Source organism: Ranitomeya variabilis, chromosome 2, assembly GCF_051348905.1.
Source record: "Ranitomeya variabilis isolate aRanVar5 chromosome 2, aRanVar5.hap1, whole genome shotgun sequence".
In the NCBI taxonomy this organism is placed as follows: Eukaryota; Metazoa; Chordata; class Amphibia; order Anura; family Dendrobatidae; genus Ranitomeya; species Ranitomeya variabilis.
Window position 1 is genome coordinate 330,501,975 of NC_135233.1, and position 19,777 is coordinate 330,521,751.

A 19,777-nucleotide genomic window follows, 5' to 3' on the forward strand; every position below is an offset into this window, starting at 1 on the left:
ATTACTTTGTCTCATCACAGCATTTGTTAATGTTACTTGTGTGTTGGGTTGTCCTTGAGATCACATAATTGTGCATGGCTGGATATTACCGTGTTCTTTTATTTCCATAGAACAGCTCGAGTCTATCCATGCAATATAATTACTAGGAGTCATCAGGGCTTCCAGCCTCTAAGTACAGGCTGAGAAGAAGTATATTACTCCTACATATGTCTATGCCTTTTATTGTAATAGATCTGTTCTCTGGCACGCTATGAATATTTTTTTTTTTTACTTTTTTGATATGTAACAGTCTTAATCACTACCTTCTTTGTCACCCACAGCAGTGTTTCTCTCCATCTCTACAAATGTGTCTGAGCAGCAATGGTTTGCCCCCGAGCCCAATCCCTAGTCCTACAAGGCGCTTTACCACGTAAGTTTATTTCCACAAGTCTATGTGCACTCCTCTTTGTGGTTCCTGCATTAAAATAGATATTTTATTTATCCTAGCTAATATCCTGACAGTCTCTAATTTCCACTGGGCAGTCTTTTGTTTAATAGGCATTTGCTCTAGTCTTCTCTGAGACACATGAACTGTAGTAATCAATGAGAACTTCCCAAATTTTCTAAATTCTCACTGTTAAATGAACACAAAACGAGTATTCTCTGGATAGCAAGTTATCTCCTGTCCATGGAATAAGGTAATTTCATAATTTCAGGGAACGCACTGATGTAACAAGGTCTGTATTCAGGGAATCTGCTTCTGTAGATCCCAGCCTTGATTAGAGTGGAGGTGCACATGCTCGTCCTCCATCTTATTCATTGTGTAAGGGACTGCTTGATAAGGCCAAGGACCACACTGCCTATTTTAGTCACTCCTATAAACAATACCATTGTTTGCCCGAGGCCTGAAGGTGCTGACACCTATTAGACAAACTTTAGCCATATCCACTAATTTCAGTTAAAGTAACCAGCCATTTAGGCCCCGATTGATCAAGAGTAGCAATTTTCCCGGCAGTCCTGATGTGGAGGCTTCGTGGATGCTCCTGATTCATGATGGTGTGCACACCTCAACATGAATCTAGAGTGTGTGACGAGTAGTGTATTACTCCATTGCGCCATGGCAGAAATTTTACTCCTGCCCCTGGCGGTTCTACAAAAAAAAACTGGTGTGAAAACTGCAAAAGTTGCTACATTTTTGCACAACTGTTGAGTTTGCAGCAAAAATTAGCAACTATTCAAAGTAATTTACACCAGAGTTTTGGCAAAATTGCTTTGATGAATCTGGTGGGCCTTATTCTTTATGTGAGTATTTCAACTTTTTGTCAACAGATTGTCGGGTGAAAGAATGATTGGACCGGTTGGATTTTGATTATTCTTTTCACCCTGATCTCATGCTCGCTTGTGTATAAGGGGATGTGGAAAAATAGCTGTTGGGCAAATGCTCGTTTGACTGACAGCCATTTAAAGAGCATGGTCCCTTTTTTTTTTTAAATAATTTGCCATCTACTTGGACAACTTCTTGTCATACCCCAAGCTTTGCCCCCATAAAATAATAAAGCCTTTACTCGCCTCCCGTGGCTGCACCGTTCACAAGGTGTCGGCACTTGCTCTCCCCCCGGGACGGTGTTATGACATGTGACGCTGGCGCCCAATCAGGGCTGTCGTCGCTGTTTCCGCCTTCAGATAAATCAAACATGAACAGGAAGTCCGGGCTGCAGCGGCTCTCTGACTTCCTCTTCATGTTTGATGAGAGCGCTGATTGGGTGACAGCGTTACGTTACACTGCATGAGAGCCCTGGGGAGAGCGAGTGCCGACACCGTGGGAACGGCTCTGGCACAGGAGGGGAGTAAAGACTTTATTATTTTAGGGGGCCAAACATTTTGACCAAGTAGTGGACAACAGTGATGAGCGAACGTGCTTGGGTAACGTCTTATCAGAGCATCTGGGCGTGCTCATATTATGTCCCTGTGGCTGCATAATTCGCGGCTGTTAGACATCCGCAGCACATGTGGAGATTGTCTGTTTGTTAGGAAATCCCCACATGTGTTCAGGCTGTTCCCACTGATAAAAATGGCGGATCGCTGGCAGTTGTGGAGAGCATGATGCGGCCCATTTATTTTTCTGACGGTAATGGCACCAAAATCCCCAATAGCAATCTGCTCTCATTATTGCTCCATATTTTTTTTTTTTTTTGGGTGCAGATTGGATATAATAGCACTTGTTCATGCATTTAGGGCAGAAAATTATGCATTATAAAGAAAAACCACAATTGCTTTTTTGCATTTTTTTTTATTATTATTTTGGGCTCCCCACTGCAGCCAATGGGGAGGGGAAAGGAAAAAAAAATGCACACAAAAAACTGCAAAGGTCCACAAACGCACTATGGCCATGAGTTTTCATGAAATCGTATCCATTTTACTTGAATTGATAGATGCAGCAGGTTATCCGCAGGAAAAAAACCTATTTACCTTAACATGGCTTTAGCAGAGGGGTGGGCAGTTAATTTGCCCGAAGGGCCACATGAAAGACTGTTGTGGAGGGCTGCACCAATAGGCTGAAATTAATTCTGCTCAATATTAAAAGTAACATATAAATTACAACTTATATTGTATCTCTTAAAGGGAACCTGTCAACCCCCCCCCCCCCCCAGGCGTTTTTACCTAAAAGAGCCACCTTGTGCAGCAGTAATGCTGCATTCTGACAAGGTGGCTCTTTTAGTTCTGGGTGCTGTAACTGCCGAAATAATCAGTTTTGTAATTTGTCCTAAATACCTTTTCTTCAGTCAAGGAGGCAGGCCTTTCCCCCCTGCTGCAGGCGCCACACAGCCGCCACTCAAATCTTCTTGGCGCCACCTCCTTGCTGCTGTTTTGAAATGAGCTGGCGCCTGCGCTCTTTTCTCCTGCCTGGTGCAGGCGCAGTGAGCGCTGCCCGTCCTCATATGCAGTCTAGCTGACTGCGCCTGTGCGGCCGCCCTGCCTGTGAATCCCAGCCCCGTAGTATGAATAAATAAGAAGACACTGCGGGGCTGGGATTCACAGGCAGGGCGGCCGCACAGGCGCAGTCAGCTGGACTGCATATGAAGACAGACGGGCAGTGCTCACTGCGCCTGCCCAAGGCAGGAGAAAAGAGCGCAGGCGCCGGCTCATTTCAAAACAGCGGTGAAGAGGCGGCGCCAAGAAGATTTGAGTGACAGCTGTGTGGCGTCTGAAGCAGGGGGGAAAGGCCTGCCTCCTTGACTGAAGAAAAGGTATTTAGGACAAATTACAAAGCTGATTATTTCGGCAGTTACAGCACCCAGAACTAAAAGAGCCACCTTGTCAGAATGCAGCATTACTGCTGCACAAGGTGGCTCTTTTAGTTAAAAACGCCTGGGGGGGGGGGGGGGGGTAACAGGTCCCCTTTAATATTGAGCAGAATTAAGTATGCTGACATCCTCTATATAATACCGTATGAGCCTTTGCATTGCCTCCTACATGAACGGTGAGCCCCAGCATAGCCTCCATATATACATACAGATATCCCATACACATGAAAACAAAACACATACTCTCCTCACTCCCATTCCCCCGGCGCTCTGCTCCTGTCTACTGTGAAGTCTCCGCAACAGCACAATGAAATTACATCATTGCTTCAGCTGTCTCGCGCTGATTGGTGGAAGATGGATCTGGCGGCCCTGTCCTCCACAAATTGTACTCACTGCTGTTTGCATCCTGAGGATGCAGATAGTGGTGACAGCGGGCGGCGGATCGCTGGTGGGTGGGGAGGGCATGGTGCGGCCCATGGGCTACTGTTTCAGCCCTTTGGTTGTCTCGGTCCATGGGCCGGATGTGCCCAGTTTGCCCAGGACTGCTTTAGAGTTCACATGCCAAACTCAGTCCCACAGTGTAATTATATTTGTCCCTTGACAAAATGCCAAATGTCTACTGTAGCTGACCTGCTGGATATTATTCTGTAGGAAGCAATATATGTGGCCTATTATACTGCATGGAGCAATATATGTGGCCCAGTATACTGCATGGAGCAATATATGTGGCCCAGTATACTGCGTGGAGCAATATATGTGGCCCAGTATACTGCGTGGAGCAATATATGTCGCCCAGTATACTGCATGGAGCAATATATGTGGCACAGTATACTGCATGGAGCAATATATGTGGCCCATTATACTGCATGGAGCAATATATGTGGCCCAGTATACTGCATGGAGCAATATATGTGGCCCATTATACTGCATGGAGCAATATATGTGGCCCATTATACTGCATGGAGCAATATATGTGGCCCATTATACTGCATGGAGCAATATATGTGGCCCATTATACTGCATGGAGCAATATATGTGGCCCATTATACTGCATGGAGCAATATATGTGGCCCATTATACTGCATGGAGCAATATATGTGGCCCAGTATACTGCGTGGAGCAATATATGTGGCCCAGTATACTGCGTGGAGCAATATATGTGGCCCATTATACTGCATGGAGCAATATATGTGGCCCATTATACTGCATGGAGCAATATATGTGGCCCATTATACTGCATGGAGCAATATATGTGGCCCAGTATATTGCATGGAGCAATATATTAACACAAAAAGACGGAGTAAAAGCGTCCACAACAACATAGTTATGTAAAAATATATAAAGTTTTATTAACCCCTTCATGACCCAGCCTATTTTGACCTTAATGACCTGGCCGTTTTTTGCAATTCTGATCAGTGTCCCTTTATGAGGTAATAACTCAGGAACGCTTCAACGGATCCTAGCGGTTCTGAGATTGTTTTTTCGTGACATATTGGGCTTCATGTTAGTGGTAAATTTAGGTCGATAATTTCTGAGTTTATTTGTGAAAAAAAAACGGAAATGTGGCGAAAATTTTGAAAATTTCGCAATTTTCACATTTTGAATTTTTATTCTGTTAAACCAGAGAGTTATGTGACACAAAATAGTTAATAAATAACATTTCCCACATTTACTTTACATCAGCATAATTTTGGAAACAACATTTTTTTTTTGCTAGGAAGTTATAAGGGTTAAAATTTGACCAGTGATTTCTCATTTTTACAACAAAATTTACAAAACCATTTTTTTTAGGGACCACCTCACATTTGAAGTCAGTTTGAGGGGTCTATATGGCTGAAAGTACCCAAAAGTGACACCATTCTAAAAACTGCACCCCTCAAGGTGATCAAAACCACATTCAAGAAGTTAACCCTTCAGGTGTTTGACAGCAGCAGAAGCAACATGGAAGGAAAAAATGAACATTAAACTTTTTAGTCACAAAAATGATCTTTTAGCAACAATTTTTTTTTATTTTCCCAAGGGTAAAAGGAGAAACTGGACCACGAACGTTGTTGTCCAATTTGTCCTGCGTACGCTGATACCTCATATGTGGGGGGTAAACCACTGTTTGGGTACACGGCAGGGCTTGGAAGGGAAGGAGCGCCATTTGGCTTTTTGAATGGAAAATTAGCTCAAATCATTAGTGGACACCGTGTCGCGTTTGGAGAGCCCCTGTGTGCCTAAACATTGGATCTCCCCCACAAGTGACCCCATTTTGGAAACTAGACCTTCCAAGGAACTAATCTAGATGTGTGGTGAGCACTTTGAACCCCCAAGTGCTTCACAGAAGTTTATAACGCAGAGCCATGAAAATAAAAAATAATTTTTCTTTTCTCAAAAATGATTTTTTGGCCCACAATTTTTTATTTTTCCAAGGGTAACAGGAGAAATTGGACCCCAAAAGTTGTTGTCCAGTTTCTTCTGAGTACGCTGATACCCCATATGTGGGGGTAAACCACTGTTTGGGCACACGTCGGGGTTCGGAAGGGAAGTAGTGACGTTTTGAAATGCAGACTTTGATGGAATGCTCTGTGGGCGTCACGTTGCGTTTGCAGAGCCCCTGATGTGCTTAAACAGTAGAAACCCCCCACAAGTGACCCCATTTTGGAAACTAGAACCCCAAGGGAACTTATCTAGATGTGTGGTGAGCACTTTGAACCCCCAAGTGCTTCACAGAAGTTTATAATGCAGAGCCGTGAAAATAATAAATGTGTTTTCTTTCCTCAAAAATATTTTACTCTGTCGCCTCATTGGGGGACAAAGGACCATGGGTGTTATGCTGCTGTCCACTAGGAGGCGACACTATGCATAATCTGAAAAAGATTAACTGTGGCTCCTCCTGTGCAGTATACACCCCTGGACGGCATCAGCCTTCTCCAGTTTTTGCTTAGTGTCGCATAGGAGGCACACCTAAAAGATTTTTACTCCGTTTTTTCCGACGGGATTACAGATGAAGAAAAGAGGGTCTCCTGTGAGACTCCCGGCATGGCTCCTTCCTCGGCCCCCTATTATGGGGTGCCCAGTTGAAGTAGAGATGGCTATTCCCCATGTTGCTCCTTCCCCAGTCCCTCGGGTGCTGGTTCGAAGTCGAGACACCCCCCTCCTTCCCCAATTCCTTTTGGTTTCTGGGTTGAGGTCGAGGCGAGGATAAAGGCCCCTGAAGGTGACAACAGCACCCTCCCTATCCCCCTCTGGGGGTATTAGGTTGAGACACCTCAGGTAGGGCCTGTACAGGCAGCATTCTACAGCTCCCAGCAATGGGCCAGCACACTGCGCCTGCATCCAGGGACCCCAGCCCAGCTGCGGGCTCCTGTTGGGGCCGGGGGCAGTGCAGGCAGGCATGGCACATACAGACACAGGGCTCCCTGTGCCCCTGTCTCTGCGGCAGCACCAGCTCTATACTGCCTCAGGGAGACCCCTACCGGGCTCCCCCTTCCGCTTATAGCCCCACTGCCATCCTGCCTTTAAATCCGGAGGAGTCCGGTTCAGATCCGACCCCCTCCCGGACTTTTGCGCCGGCCTGGAGCCCTTCTGGGCCTCAGGCATCTAATTTAGGCCCCGGCTTCGGCCTAGCTGAAGCTGCCGCCTCCTCTCCGCCCCCTGGCCCGCCCCCCCGGATGACTAATATGACACTCCACAGTGTCATACAGTGGGTGGATCGAGACAGGGCGCGTTTTTACACAGCCCTGCTGCCTTTTTCCAGCTCTCCGCCCCCTTCTCCTCCTTTCCTCTCTGTCTCAGCAGCCATTTTCGGCTGCAGATTAACCCTGCATCTCCCGGTCTGCAGGACCAGGCAGCCAGTCTCCGGGGGGCACAGGACTGTGGATCTTCGGCGCTGGACCTAGGGGCACACTGGTGGGGTAAGATCACAGCTGGGTTTTTTACTCAGCTGTGAATCCATATTACCTATAAGGCTCCCCTATAGGTTTCTCTACCCCTGTAAGGTCCTCTGCTGGCAGCACTTCTGCACTCTGTGCGCTATGCCGGGCTCAAGGTCCAAGAGAACCAGGCAGAACTGCTATTATGCATTCTGCACAGCCTGCGGGACCGCTCTCCCCAGTAGTAGCACGTACCCGCATTGTCAGAACTGTATACAAACTAATGTGTCAGAGCCCCAAGAAGCCCCTGCCAATGCCTCGGTGTCTAATGCCACGCCGGAATGGGCTACTCAGATATCGCAATCTATGACGCAGTCTATAGATAACCTAACCTCCACATTGCTTCAGGCTCTGCATGGTCATTCCCCGGCTATGACCGTTACCCAGCAAAGGGAGAGCTTGACTCAGGAACAAGATGACCCTGGCACATCCACGTCTAGGTCAGGACGCAAACGGACCCATAGATCAAGTCCATCTGCGTCATCCCATAGCACACGGTCATCCCCCTCTAGGGATAGACACCGTAGCTCCAGGTCATCTAGACCGTCCCATTCCAGGGACAGACAATGCAGATCTCCGCAATCCCCGACCAGAGAAGGCCTCCTCCCCGGCCCACTCAGCAGGGGACGCCTCAGTGATACACAGGATTCGGAAGGCATCTGCGACTCTGACTCAGACAGGGAAACGGAGGGGTCCCTGATCCCAATCCCTCCTAGCAATACAACGCTAGTTGAGGACATAATTTCATCCGTCCATCGGGTGCTGGACATTTCTGATCCGCCACCAGAGGCCCCAGAACATAAGATTTCCTTTGAAGGACCTCTGAAGCCGCCTAAGGTTTTCTCTAACCACCCAGAGTTTAAGGCGATCCTTAAAAAGCAGCTCTCACAGCCTGAGAAAAAATTTGCTAATCGCAAATATCTGGAGGCGAGGTACCCCTTCCCACAGAAGGACACCAAGGAATGGACAGATCCACCTGAAGTGGACCCCCCAGTCTCTAGGCTAGCAGCACAGACCCTCCTTTCACTGCCAGATAGCTCAACCCTCAGGGACGCAGCAGACCGGCAGGTAGAACGCATGGCTCGTTCAATTTTCGAGGCAGCAGGGGCATCCTTGGCTCCCGCGTTCGCCTCAGTTTGGGCTGCCAAGGCCATTCTGGCCTGGCCAAAGAATTTACAAGCTCTCCAAGCATCCGCTCCTGAGCTGTCGGACCAAGCGGTTCAAATAGCAGTTGTAGCAGACTACATGCTCCATGCAGCTCTGGATTCAGCAAGGGGAGTAGCGGGGATAGCATCAAACGCCATCACGATTCGGCGTATCCTCTGGCTGCGGGAATGGAAAGCGGACGCAGCCTCAAAGAAGTCCCTCACGCACCTCCCCTACCTCAGTGGGAGACTTTTCGGTGAACAGTTGGACAAGATGATATCCAACGCTACCGGGAGTAAGAGTACTTCTCTTCCCCAACTGAAACCTAAACGCACTTACAAGAAGCGTAACCAAACTCGATTCCGATCCTTTTGGAATTCCTCCGGGTCCGTCTTGCGTCCAGCACAAAATCGTAACCGTTCCCCACGCAGGGACTACTCACGATCGACGCAAAGGTCGGACAAGACCTGGCAGTCAAAAGCAGGCCAGCCTAAGCCCAGAGGAGGAAAATCTCAGACTTTCTCATCATGACTCACGGACTCCGGAAGACACCACACCAGTTGGCGGCCGACTTTTGCTCTTTCATCAAGTCTGGCTGCCTATTACAAAAGACAGGTGGGTCATGGAACTAGTGTCTTCCGGATACAAAATAGACTTCACCTCCAACCCACCGGACCGATTCTTCCTCTCTGTCCCCCCAAAACCGCCAGCCAAAGCTCGTGCCTAACACCAAGCGGTCTCCTCGCTTTTCAAAGCAGGAGTCATAGTACCGGTCCCCACGACCGACCGCTTCCGAGGGTTCTACTCCAATCTGTTCGTAGTTCCCAAGAAAGGAGGCAGCGTACAGCCCATACTAGACCTAAAACAGCTCAACAAATATATGTACGGGTCCGTCATTTCCGCATGGAGTCCCTTCGGTCCATCATTGCGTCCATGGAGAAGGGAGAATATCTCGCCTCCATAGACATACAAGACGCATACCTGCATATACCCATTGCACCTGCCTATCAGAGGTTTCTCAGGTTCGCAATAGGCCAGGACCACTACCAATTCGTGGCTCTCCCTTTCGGACTCGCCACGGCTCCCAGAGTGTTCACCAAGGTCATGGCAGCCACCATGGACGTCCTGCACTCCAGAGGCATAGTAGTCGTTCCATACCTGGACGATCTACTCATCAAGGCTCCCACCTTCAAGGACTGCGAGCTCAGCGTCTCAATCACAACCGATACTCTCAGTCGCATGGGCTGGTTAATCAACCTACAAAAGTCATCAGCAACCCCGAGTCACTCCCTGACCTTCCTGGGAATATTATTCAACACCTCCAGGGGTCTAGTGCTCCTTCCCAAGGACAAGGCACTGGCTCTCCGACTAGCAGTTCGCACCCTCCTCCGCAAACCCCCTCGATCTCTGAGTCCTCGGCAAGATGGCAGCAGCAATAGAAGCTGTCCCATTTGCCCAGTTTCACCTCAGACCTCTCCAACTAGCTATTCTCAAGTCCTGGGACAGGAATCCCTTTTCTCTCGACAGGGAGTTCCAGCTAACGTCGTCAACCAGGAGGTCCCTGCACTGGTGGCTCAAGCCAACCTCGCTAGCAAAGGGGAAATCCTTTCTCACAGGTCAATGGAAGGTTCTGACCACCGACGCGAGCCTGACGGGTTGGGGTGCGGTGCACCTACACCACAGGGCACAGGGCAAGTGGTCCCCAGTGGAAGCGACCATGCCCATCAACATCCTGGAAATTCGTGCCATTTTTCTGGCATTGAGGGCCTTCCATCACTTACTGGCAGCCTCTCACATCAGAATACAGTCGGACAATGCCACGGCTGTGGCATATGTGAATCACCAAGGGGGGGACCCGCAGTACCCAGGCGATGCAAGAAGTGTCACACATCCTCCGCTGGGCGGAGGACATAGGGTCGGTTGTTTCGGCGGTCCACATTCTGGGTGTGGACAACTGGGAAGCAGACTTCCTCAGCCGACAAGGAATAGACTCGGGAGAGTGGTCTCTCCATCCCGACATTTTTCAACAGATCTGTCTCCACTGGGACCTAATGGCATCCCACTTCAATGCCAAGGTCTCCAACTTCATGGCCAGAACACACGATCCGCGGTCGCTCGGAGCAGACGCTCTGGTTCAGGACTGGACCCAGTTCCAGCTTCTGTATATTTTTCCACCTATCCCCCTGATATCCAGAGTGGTGAGGAAGATCAAACAAGAGGGAGTTCCAACCATCCTAATTGCACCGGACTGGCCCAGACGCACATGGTACGCCGACATCGTACAACTCACAGCAGATGCCCCCTGGCGTCTCCCCGACCGCCACGATCTTCTATCACAAGGCCCGTTCTACCACCAGAACTCAGGGGCTCTCAATTTGGCGGCGTGGCCCTTGAGACCTGGGTTCTAACCCAGGCAGGGCTCTCGACGGACGTCATTGGAACCATGATCAGAGCACGGAAACCAGCCTCTGCCAAGATTTATTACCTTACCTGGAAAGCTTTCTTTACCTGGTGCGAATCTCGTGGCCAGATCCCACTCCCTTATTCCCTACCCAAAGTACTTGGTTTTCTCCAATCGGGTCTGGAGGCCAGGCTGTCATTGGGCTCGCTTAAGTGCCAGGTGTCAGCCCTCTCAGTGCTTTTTCAAAGGCGCATTGCTACCAAGCCGCAAGTAAGGACTTTCCTTCAGGGGGTTTCCCGATTGGTTCCCCCCTACAGACGACCACTAGAAACGTGGGACCTCAACCTGGTCCTGACCGCATTGCAGGAACCACCCTTCGAACCCCTTAAGGAGGTCCCGCTCCGCCTTCTTTCCCAGAAGGTGGTTTTCCTGGTGGCAATCACCTCGCTACGCAGGGTGTCTGAACTGACAGCACTCTCCTGCAGACGGCCCTTCCTGGCTTTTCACCGGGACAAGGTAGTTCTTCGTACGGTCCCATCCTTCCTTCCTAAGGTTGTGTCCGACTTCCACCTCAATGAGGAAATTTCACTACCATCCCTTTGTCCGGTTCCGGTTCATAGAGTGGAGAAGGCTCTGCATACGCTTGACCTTGTCAGGGCATTGCGTATATACGTGTCTAGGACTGCGTCCTTCCGGAGGTCTGATTCTCTTTTCCTCCTTCCGGAAGGCGGCCACAAGGGTCTGCCAGCTTCCAAAGCTACCCTTGCCAGGTGGATCAAATCCACCATACAAGAGGCCTACCGCCTTAAGAATTCTCCTCTTCCAGCCGGTATTACGGCACGCTCTACACGGGCGGTAGGGGCCTCCTGGGCCATTCGGCACCAGGCTTCGGCACAACAAGTGTGTAAGGCGGCCACTTGGACTAGCTTACACACGTTTACTAAACACTACAGGGTTCATACCCAGTCCTCAGCGGACGCGAGCCTGGGTAGATGTGTCCTGCAGGCGGCGGTGCCCTAAGTATAGGGGCCTGTCTGCACAATATTCGTCCATTGCTTCCCACCCAGGGACTGCTTTAGGACGTCCCATGGTCCTGTGTCCCCCAATGAGGCGAACAGAGTAAAGGAGATTTTTGTGTACTCACCGTAAAATCTCTTTCTCTTAGCCTCTAATTGGGGGACACAGCTCCCACCCTGTTGCCCTTTCCGGGCCGTTGTAACTGTTGAGTTCTCATATTGTTTTCTTGAGCTCGTACATAGTTGCCTTCTTACAGGCATAATTATGTTATTCATGTTACATAGTTGCCTTCTTACAGGCATAATTATGTTATTCATGTTACGTTCCTCCTACTGCTTTTGCACAAAACTGGAGAAGGCTGATGCCGTCCAGGGGTGTAAACTGCACAGGAGGAGCCACAGTTAATCTTTTTCAGATTATGCATAGTGTCGCCTCCTAGTGGACAGCAGCATAACACCCATGGTCCTGTGTCCCCCAATTAGAGGCTAAGAGAAAGATTTTACGGTGAGTACACAAAAATCTCCTTTTTTAGCCCAGAATTTTTAAATTTTCCCAAGGGTAACAGGAGAAATTTCACCCCAAGAGTTGTTGCCCAGTTTGTCCTGAGTACACTGATACCCCATATGTGGGGGTAAACCACTGTTTGGGCACAAGTCGGGGCTCGGAAGGGAAGTAGTGACATTTTGAAATGCAGACTTTGATGGAGTGGTCTGCGGGCGTCACATTCCATTTGCAGAGCCCCTGATGTGCCTAAACAGTAGAAACCCGCCACAAGTGACCCCAATTTGGAAACTAGACCCCCCCCCCCAGGGAACTTATCTAGATGTGTGGTGAGCACTTTGAACCCCCAAGTGCTTCACAGAAGTTTATAACGCAGAGCCGTGGAAATAAAAAATAATTTTTCATTCCTCTAAAATTATGTTTTTGCAAGCAATTTTTTATTTTCGCAAGGGTAACAGGAGAAATTGGACCCCAATAATTGTTGCCCAGTTTGTCCTGAGTATGCTGGTACCCCATATGTGGGGGTAAACCACTGTTTGGGGCGCACGTCAGGGCTCTGAAGGGAGGGAGCACCATTTGACTTTTTGAACGCAAGATTGGCTGGAATCAATGGTGGCGCCATGTTGCATTTGGAGACCCCTGATGTGTCTAAACAGTGGAAACCCCTCAATTCTAACTCCAACACTAATCCCAACACACCCCAAACCCTAATCCCAACTTTAGCCGTAACCCTAACCACAACCCTAACCGTAACCCTAACCACAAGCCTATTCTTAACCCTATTTCCAACCGTAGCCCTAATTCCAACCCTAACTCTAATTCCAACCCTAAGGCTATGTGCCCACGTTGCGGATTCGTGTGAGATTTTTCTGCACCATTTTTGAAAAATCCGCAGGTAAAAGGCACTGCGTTTTACCTGCGGATTTCCAGTGTTTTTTATGCGGATTTCACCTGCGGATTCCTATTGAGGAACAGGTGTAAAACGCTGCGAAATCCGCACAAAGAATTGACATGCTGCGGAAAATACAACGCAGCATTTCCGCGTGGTATTTTCCGCACTATGGGCACAGTGGATTTAGTTTTCCATAGGTTTACATGGTACTGTAAACCTGATGGTACACTGCTACAAATCCGCAGCGGCCAATCCGCTGCGGATCCGCAGCCAAATCCACACCGTGTGCACATAGCCGAATTCTAACGCTAACCCTAATCCTACCCCTAACCCTAGTTCTAACCCTAGTTATTTTATTATTGTCCCTACCTATGGGGGTGATAAAGGGGAGGGTTCATCTACTATTTTTTTTATTTTGATCACTGATAGGTTTTATCACAGTGATCAAAATGTAGCTGGAACGAATCTGCCGGCCGGCAGATTCGGCGGGCGCACTGCACATGCACCCGCCATTTTGGAAGATGGCGGCGCCCGTGGAGGAGACGGACTGACAGCGGGAGGCTCGGTAAGTATGGGGGGGGGATCGGAGCACGGGGGGGTGATCGGAGCACGGGGGGGTGGGATCGGAGCACGGGGGAGCGGACAGGAGGACGGGGGAGCGGACAGGACGACGGAGGGGAGCAGAGCACAGGATGGAGGACTGGGGAGATCGGTGGCGGTGGGGGGGGACAGATCAGGGTTTCCAGCCATGGCCGATGGTATTACAGCATCGGCCATGGCTGGATTGTAATCTTTCACCAGTTTTCATAGTGAAATATTACAAATCGCTCTGATTGGCTGTTTCACTTTCAACAGCCAATCAGAGCGATCGTAGCCACGGGGGGGGGGGGGTGAAGCCACCCCCCCTGGGCTGAAGTACCACTCCCCCTGTCCCTGCAGATCGGGTGAAATTGGAGTTAACCCTTTCACCCGATCTGCAGGGACGCGATCATTCCATGACGCCACATAGGCGTCACAGGTCGGATTGGCACCAACTTTCATGACGCCTACGTGGCGTCATGGGTCGGGAAGGGGTTAATTACATAAATACAAATATGTCGATACAAAGAGTATAATCAATCTGCATATCTGTACTGTATGCACAATGCATATAACAGAGGACAATGAGGAGGAGACATGACGGTAGCTAAGTTAGGACCCTGTTAAAAAAGCTAGAACGCGAAACGCACGTCCGGGGGTGCTGAGGGAGGCGGGGGTGATTTATGCTGTTGCCCTAAGGATGTATTGTTAATATCCCCTCTTAACTTGGCTACCGTCATGTCTCCTCCTCATTGTCCTCTGTTATATGCATTGTGCATACAGCACAGATATGCAGATTGATAATACTCTTTGTATCGATATATTATTTGTATTTACGTAATTAATAAAACTTTATATATTTTTACATAACTATGTAGTTGTGGACGCTTTTATTCCGCCTTTTTGTGTTAATCTCTACTTGGAGTTGTCCTGGTGATTCGGCACCTGTGAGGTGCTGTGGGAGAGCTAGTGTTATCTGCTCTTGGTTATTACATACGTTGGTGCTTCATGATTGTGATATTAAATGGAGCAATATATGTGGCCCATTATACTGCATGGAGCACCATGTGGGCCCCATTATACTGCATGGAGCACCATGTGGGGCTCATTATACTGCATGGAGCACCATGTGGGGCCCATTATACTGCATGGAGCACCATGTGGGGCCCATTATACTGCATGGAGCACCCTGTGGGGCCCATTATACTGCATGGAGCCCATGGAGCTAGCCCTGCCACCGGTAGGCAGTGCATTCCAATTCTACAAATCTTGCCTTTTTGATCTGGCACGCTCCCTGGTTACTACAAGGCTGTTTTACAACACGCTCTGTAGTAACGTGCTCCCCAGCTATGCCGCAGTGCCTAATCGGCATTCATCTGAGCCGGAAGTGTCCTCCTTTTCTCCCTACCTCAGTGCGCACTCCCCTTGTGCTCTCCCATACATCTGAGCACACATAGCGTGTGCTATTGAGTCGGTGCGCTCATGTCATGATTTAATACAGTTTTGAAATGATCAGAAATGGAGCTGAATGACCTGGGGAAGATATGTTGTCTAATCTAAAAAGGTCTAAAGGGGCAAAGCCCCACTAGAAATGACCCATATCTAGCAGGTCAATAAAGCTTAGCTTTTATTGTACTACATTACAATAGTTATTTTATGGGGTAGCAAGTTAAAATAACAATTCTAATTTGCCGTAAATAGATTAGATTAAACACTTCGAATAATCTAATTATTTCTGGCAAAATGGGATTGTCACCACTGGCTGCCTATGCACAGTGTACACAGAAAGCAGCCAGTGTTGTGGGTGGGGTTATATAGAGCTCAGCATTCAGAGTACTGCTAGATCTGCCTCAGATGAAACAGTATTTTGATAAAATCCCTAACAATCAGCCCAGTGACACATAGCTGGAATCGGGGTAACATTCCCCTGTATTATGCTGCCTTTTAGATGGGGTAGCAAAGACCTGGTGACAGATTCACTTTAAGATTTGCTTGCTCCAGAGTCAATGTTTAAGCAAAACTTAAGTTTGTTTCCACATGAAAAGGTTCATTGTTATATTTGATGAGAGAGAAAATCTTCCTCAATTGTAGACTTTTTTTTTTTTTTTATAAATGTGGTTCTCCTACGACTTTGTCCAAGTTTTTTTACATTTAGGCCCTCTGTGTATTTCAGTTTGACATCCCTGCAGGCTCGGAGAGGTAAAATTAATAGTTTCCAACAGTGCGGGAGACACAGTATGAAGCCAGGTTCACGGTGTATATCCTGTCTATATACACACTGTAATACTGGTGCTGATCGCGGGTCTCCAGAACCAAAATTACAGACTCGTAGACACACATCAGGCCCAAAGATCCTATTGGGAGACCCGCGGTCAGCCGAGCATTGCGCTTTGTATAAGGACCATGAAATATCCTGTAAACCCGGCAAAGATAAGAAATTGTTAATTGCATGGATGAAGGTTTTTTTTTTTGGGATATGGTAACATGAGTCTTAGGGTACTGTCACACAGTCACACTTTGGACGCTACGATGGCACGATCCGTGACGTCGCAGCGTCGTATGAGTATCGCTCCAGCGTCGTAGACTGCGGTCACACGTTGCAATCACGGCGCTGGAGCGATGCCGAAGTCCCCGGGTAACCAGGGTAAACATCGGGTTACTAAGCGCAGGGCCGCGCTTAGTAACCCGATGTTTACCCTGGTTACCAGCGTAAACGTAAAAAAAACAAACAGTACATACTCACATTCCGGTGTCTGTCCCCCGGCGTTCTGCTTCTCTCCACTGTGTAAGCAGCAGAGCCGGAAAGCACAGCGGTGACGTCAGACGTCACCGCTGTGCTCGCTTTCCGGCCGGCAGGCGCTCACAGTGCAGAGAAGCTGAGACGCCGGAGGACAGACACCGGAATGTGAGTATGTACTGTTTGGTTTTTTTTTTTACTTTTACGCTGGTAACCACGGTAAACATCGGGTTACTAAGCGCGGCCCTGCGCTTAGTTACCCGATGTTTACCCTGGTTACAAGCGAACACATCGCTGGATCGCTGTCACACACAACGATCCAGCGATGACAGTGGGTGATCAAGCGACGAAAGAAAGTTCCAAACGATCTGCTACGACGTACGATTCTCAGCAGGATCCCTGATCGCTGCTGCGTGTCAGACACAGCGATATCGTATGGATATCGCTGGAACATCACGGATCGTACCGTCGTAGCGATCAAAGTGTGACTGTGTGACAGTACCCTTAAATCCGAACCCTGCTACTAAAAAGTTAAGGCAAAACTGATCCCATCCTTCATAACAAAAGAAGCCCAGTTGCATATCTATTGCTATGGTTTGTTTGCCCTTCTGCGGGGCGTAGACTTCTTGGCTTTCATTCTACTATGTTGTTGCTTTGAATAAATTTAGAGGAAAGACCTTATCTTCTGTTTTTGTTTTTAAATAAATGTTAAATACAATTTGACCTTTATTTTAATTCTTAACCTTTTTGAACTTTGTCTTTAGCAAGAGAAGTCAGAGTCCTATTAACTGTATACGGCCGAGTGCACTAGGTCCTATAAAGAGAAAAGGTATTTTATAATCCTTATTTTCCCTTCAAATGTTTTTTTCTTTCTTAGGGTACCGTCTCACAGTGGCACTTTGGTTCCTACGACGGCACGATCCGTGACGTTCCAGCGATATCCATACGATCTCGCTGTGTCTGACTCGCTACTGCGATCAGGGACCTGGCTGAGAATCGTACGTCGTAGCAGATCGTTTGAAACTTTATTTTGTCGCTGGATCACCCGCTGTCATCGCTGGATTGGCGTGTGTGACGCTGATCCAGCGATGTGTTCGCTTGTAACCAGGGTAAATATCGGGTTACTAAGCGCAGGGCTGCGCTTAGTAACCCGATGTTTACCCTGGTTACCATTGTAAATGTAAAAAAACAAAAACAGTACATACTCACATTCCGGTGACTGTCACGTCCCTCGCCGTCAGCTTCCCGCACTGACTGTGAGCGCCGGCCGTAAAGTAAAAGCAGAGCACAGCGGTGACGTCACCGCTGTGCTGTGCTTTACGGCCGGCACTGACACAGTGCGGGAAGCTGACGGCGAGGGACGTGACAGTCACCGGAATGTGAGTATGTAGTGTTTGGTTTTTTTTTACATTTACAATGGTAACCAGGGTAAACATCGGGTTACTTAGCGCAGCCCTGCGCTTAGTAACCCGATGTTTACCCTGGTTACCCGGGGACTTCGGCATCGTTGGTCGCTGGAGAGCTGTCTGTGTGACAGCTCTCCAGCAACCACACAGCGACTAACCAACGATCACGGCCAGGTCGTATCGCTGGTCGTGATCGTTGGTAAATCGTTTAGTGTAACGGTACCCTTAGACCTTCCCTATCTACAGTCTAGACGTGTGCATGACGGACGTTACTGTGTGCTGTGTAGTACATCAGTGTACCGGAGGCATGCTAGAGAAAGTGCATCAGGAGTTATCAGGGCTGCCAGTTGTGCAGTGCAGACTGAGTGGTAGTATATTACTCCTACACATCAATTATAAGATAATGTGAATACTTTCTGTGTGTTACCAATGATGGATAAGAAGGTAACCACTGGGAGCTTTTTGTGCAATGTCTACATAAACAATGTACTTTTTTTTTTTTTTTATTTATATTTTTTTTTTAAGTCGAAATGGACATGGAGACCCAACCAAAGAGACTGTTTCAAGGAACTACAAATATGCTGTCTACAGACATGACACACATGTCAGATTACAGCTGGTAAGGCTAAATCTGCAGTAGAACAGTGTGCATGCTTGTTTGTAGATTAAATGTAATTGTCTTGCTACTATCTCTGCCATCTCCTCCATTCACAGGAACTCTCACTCTGCAGGACCTCTCCTGTTTATCTATGAGAGATCCACTGCTTATCCCAGAAGAGAAGGATCAGCAGTCCAAAATCAAACATGCCAGATCCTTAAGGCCATGTTCACACGCTGCGGTTTTTACCGCGGAACCGCCGCGATTTTGATGCTGCGGGTCCGCAGCAGTTTCCATAGCGTTTACATTAACATGTAAACCCTATGGAAACCGCAAACCGCAGTGCACATGCTGCGGGAAAAACCGCGCAGAAACGCAGCGGTTTACAACCCGCAGCATGTCACTTCTTTGTGCAGAATCGCTGCGATTCTGCACCCATAGAAATGCATTGAACCGCTTACTTCCCGCATGGGGCTGTGCCCACGTTGCGGGAAGTAAGCGGATAATGTGCGGGTGGTACCCGGGGTGGAGGAGAGGAGACTCTCCTCCAGGCCCTGGGAACCATAAAATAGTGTAAAAAAAAGAATTAAAATAAAAAATGAAGCTATACTCACCTCTCAGCGCTGCCCGCGGCCGTCCGGTCTCAGTTGCTGTGCCGAACAGGACCTGTGGTGACGTCGCGGTCACATGACCGTGATGACGCCGCGGTCACATGACCGTGACGTCACGAAGGTCCTTGTCGGCACAGCCGCTTGCAGCGCCGGGGAGATCGCGACGTCAGAGGGTGAGTATAGCCAATTTTTATTATTTTTTACATTACTATTGATGCTGCATATTGCTGCATATGCAGCATCAATAGTACAGCAGTAATCCCGCAGCGGAAACCGCGGAACAAACCGCGATAAATCTGCAGGGATAACCACAGCGGTTTTGCCCTGCAGATTTTCAATTCCGCTGCGGGATTAACCCGCAGAGGAACCCGCAGCGTGTGAACATGGCCTTATCTTCCCCTGACCTCATCTGTCTGGAGTCCCCCCACACCCCTCTGTACACTTTACTCTGGGGCGATATTGGTCTAATGTGAATGGGTTTCTTTTAAGTTGTGTTCTTCACCTCCATGGAAAGGAGATGAAAAGTAATGGGCTCTTGTGTACAGTACAATCAAATACTAGGAGATTAAATTATAGTTTCATAGTTCTTGAGGTTGAAAGGAGATCTAAGGGTACCGTCACACAGTGCCATTTTCATCGCTACGACGGCACGATTCGTGACGTTGCAGCGTCGTATAAGTATCGCTCC

At 48.5% G+C, this 19,777-nt stretch overlaps 1 protein-coding gene and 2 non-coding genes across 4 annotated transcripts in view; all 3 read left to right on the forward strand.

The window, feature by feature from the left end:
* LOC143805726 (P2R1A-PPP2R2A-interacting phosphatase regulator 1-like) overlaps positions 1 to 19,777 on the forward strand; it is a 50,655-nt gene that overhangs the window by 27,346 nt on the left and 3,532 nt on the right. Inside the window, exons 7-9 of one of the 2 annotated variants that reach the window (XM_077285318.1) lie at positions 321 to 409; positions 17,239 to 17,303; positions 18,406 to 18,499. In XM_077285318.1, coding sequence (XP_077141433.1) covers positions 321 to 409; positions 17,239 to 17,303; positions 18,406 to 18,499 — 248 coding nt within the window. The remainder of the gene's footprint in view (positions 1 to 320; positions 410 to 17,238; positions 17,304 to 18,405; positions 18,500 to 19,777) is intronic. The other variant, XM_077285319.1, reaches the window with a different exon arrangement.
* LOC143810853 (small nucleolar RNA U109) lies at positions 71 to 208 on the forward strand. Its single transcript, XR_013223232.1, has one exon. It is a non-coding gene; the product is annotated as a small nucleolar RNA U109 (small nucleolar RNA).
* On the forward strand, positions 18,136 to 18,270 carry LOC143810856 (small nucleolar RNA U109). The gene has a single exon (XR_013223234.1). It is a non-coding gene; the product is annotated as a small nucleolar RNA U109 (small nucleolar RNA).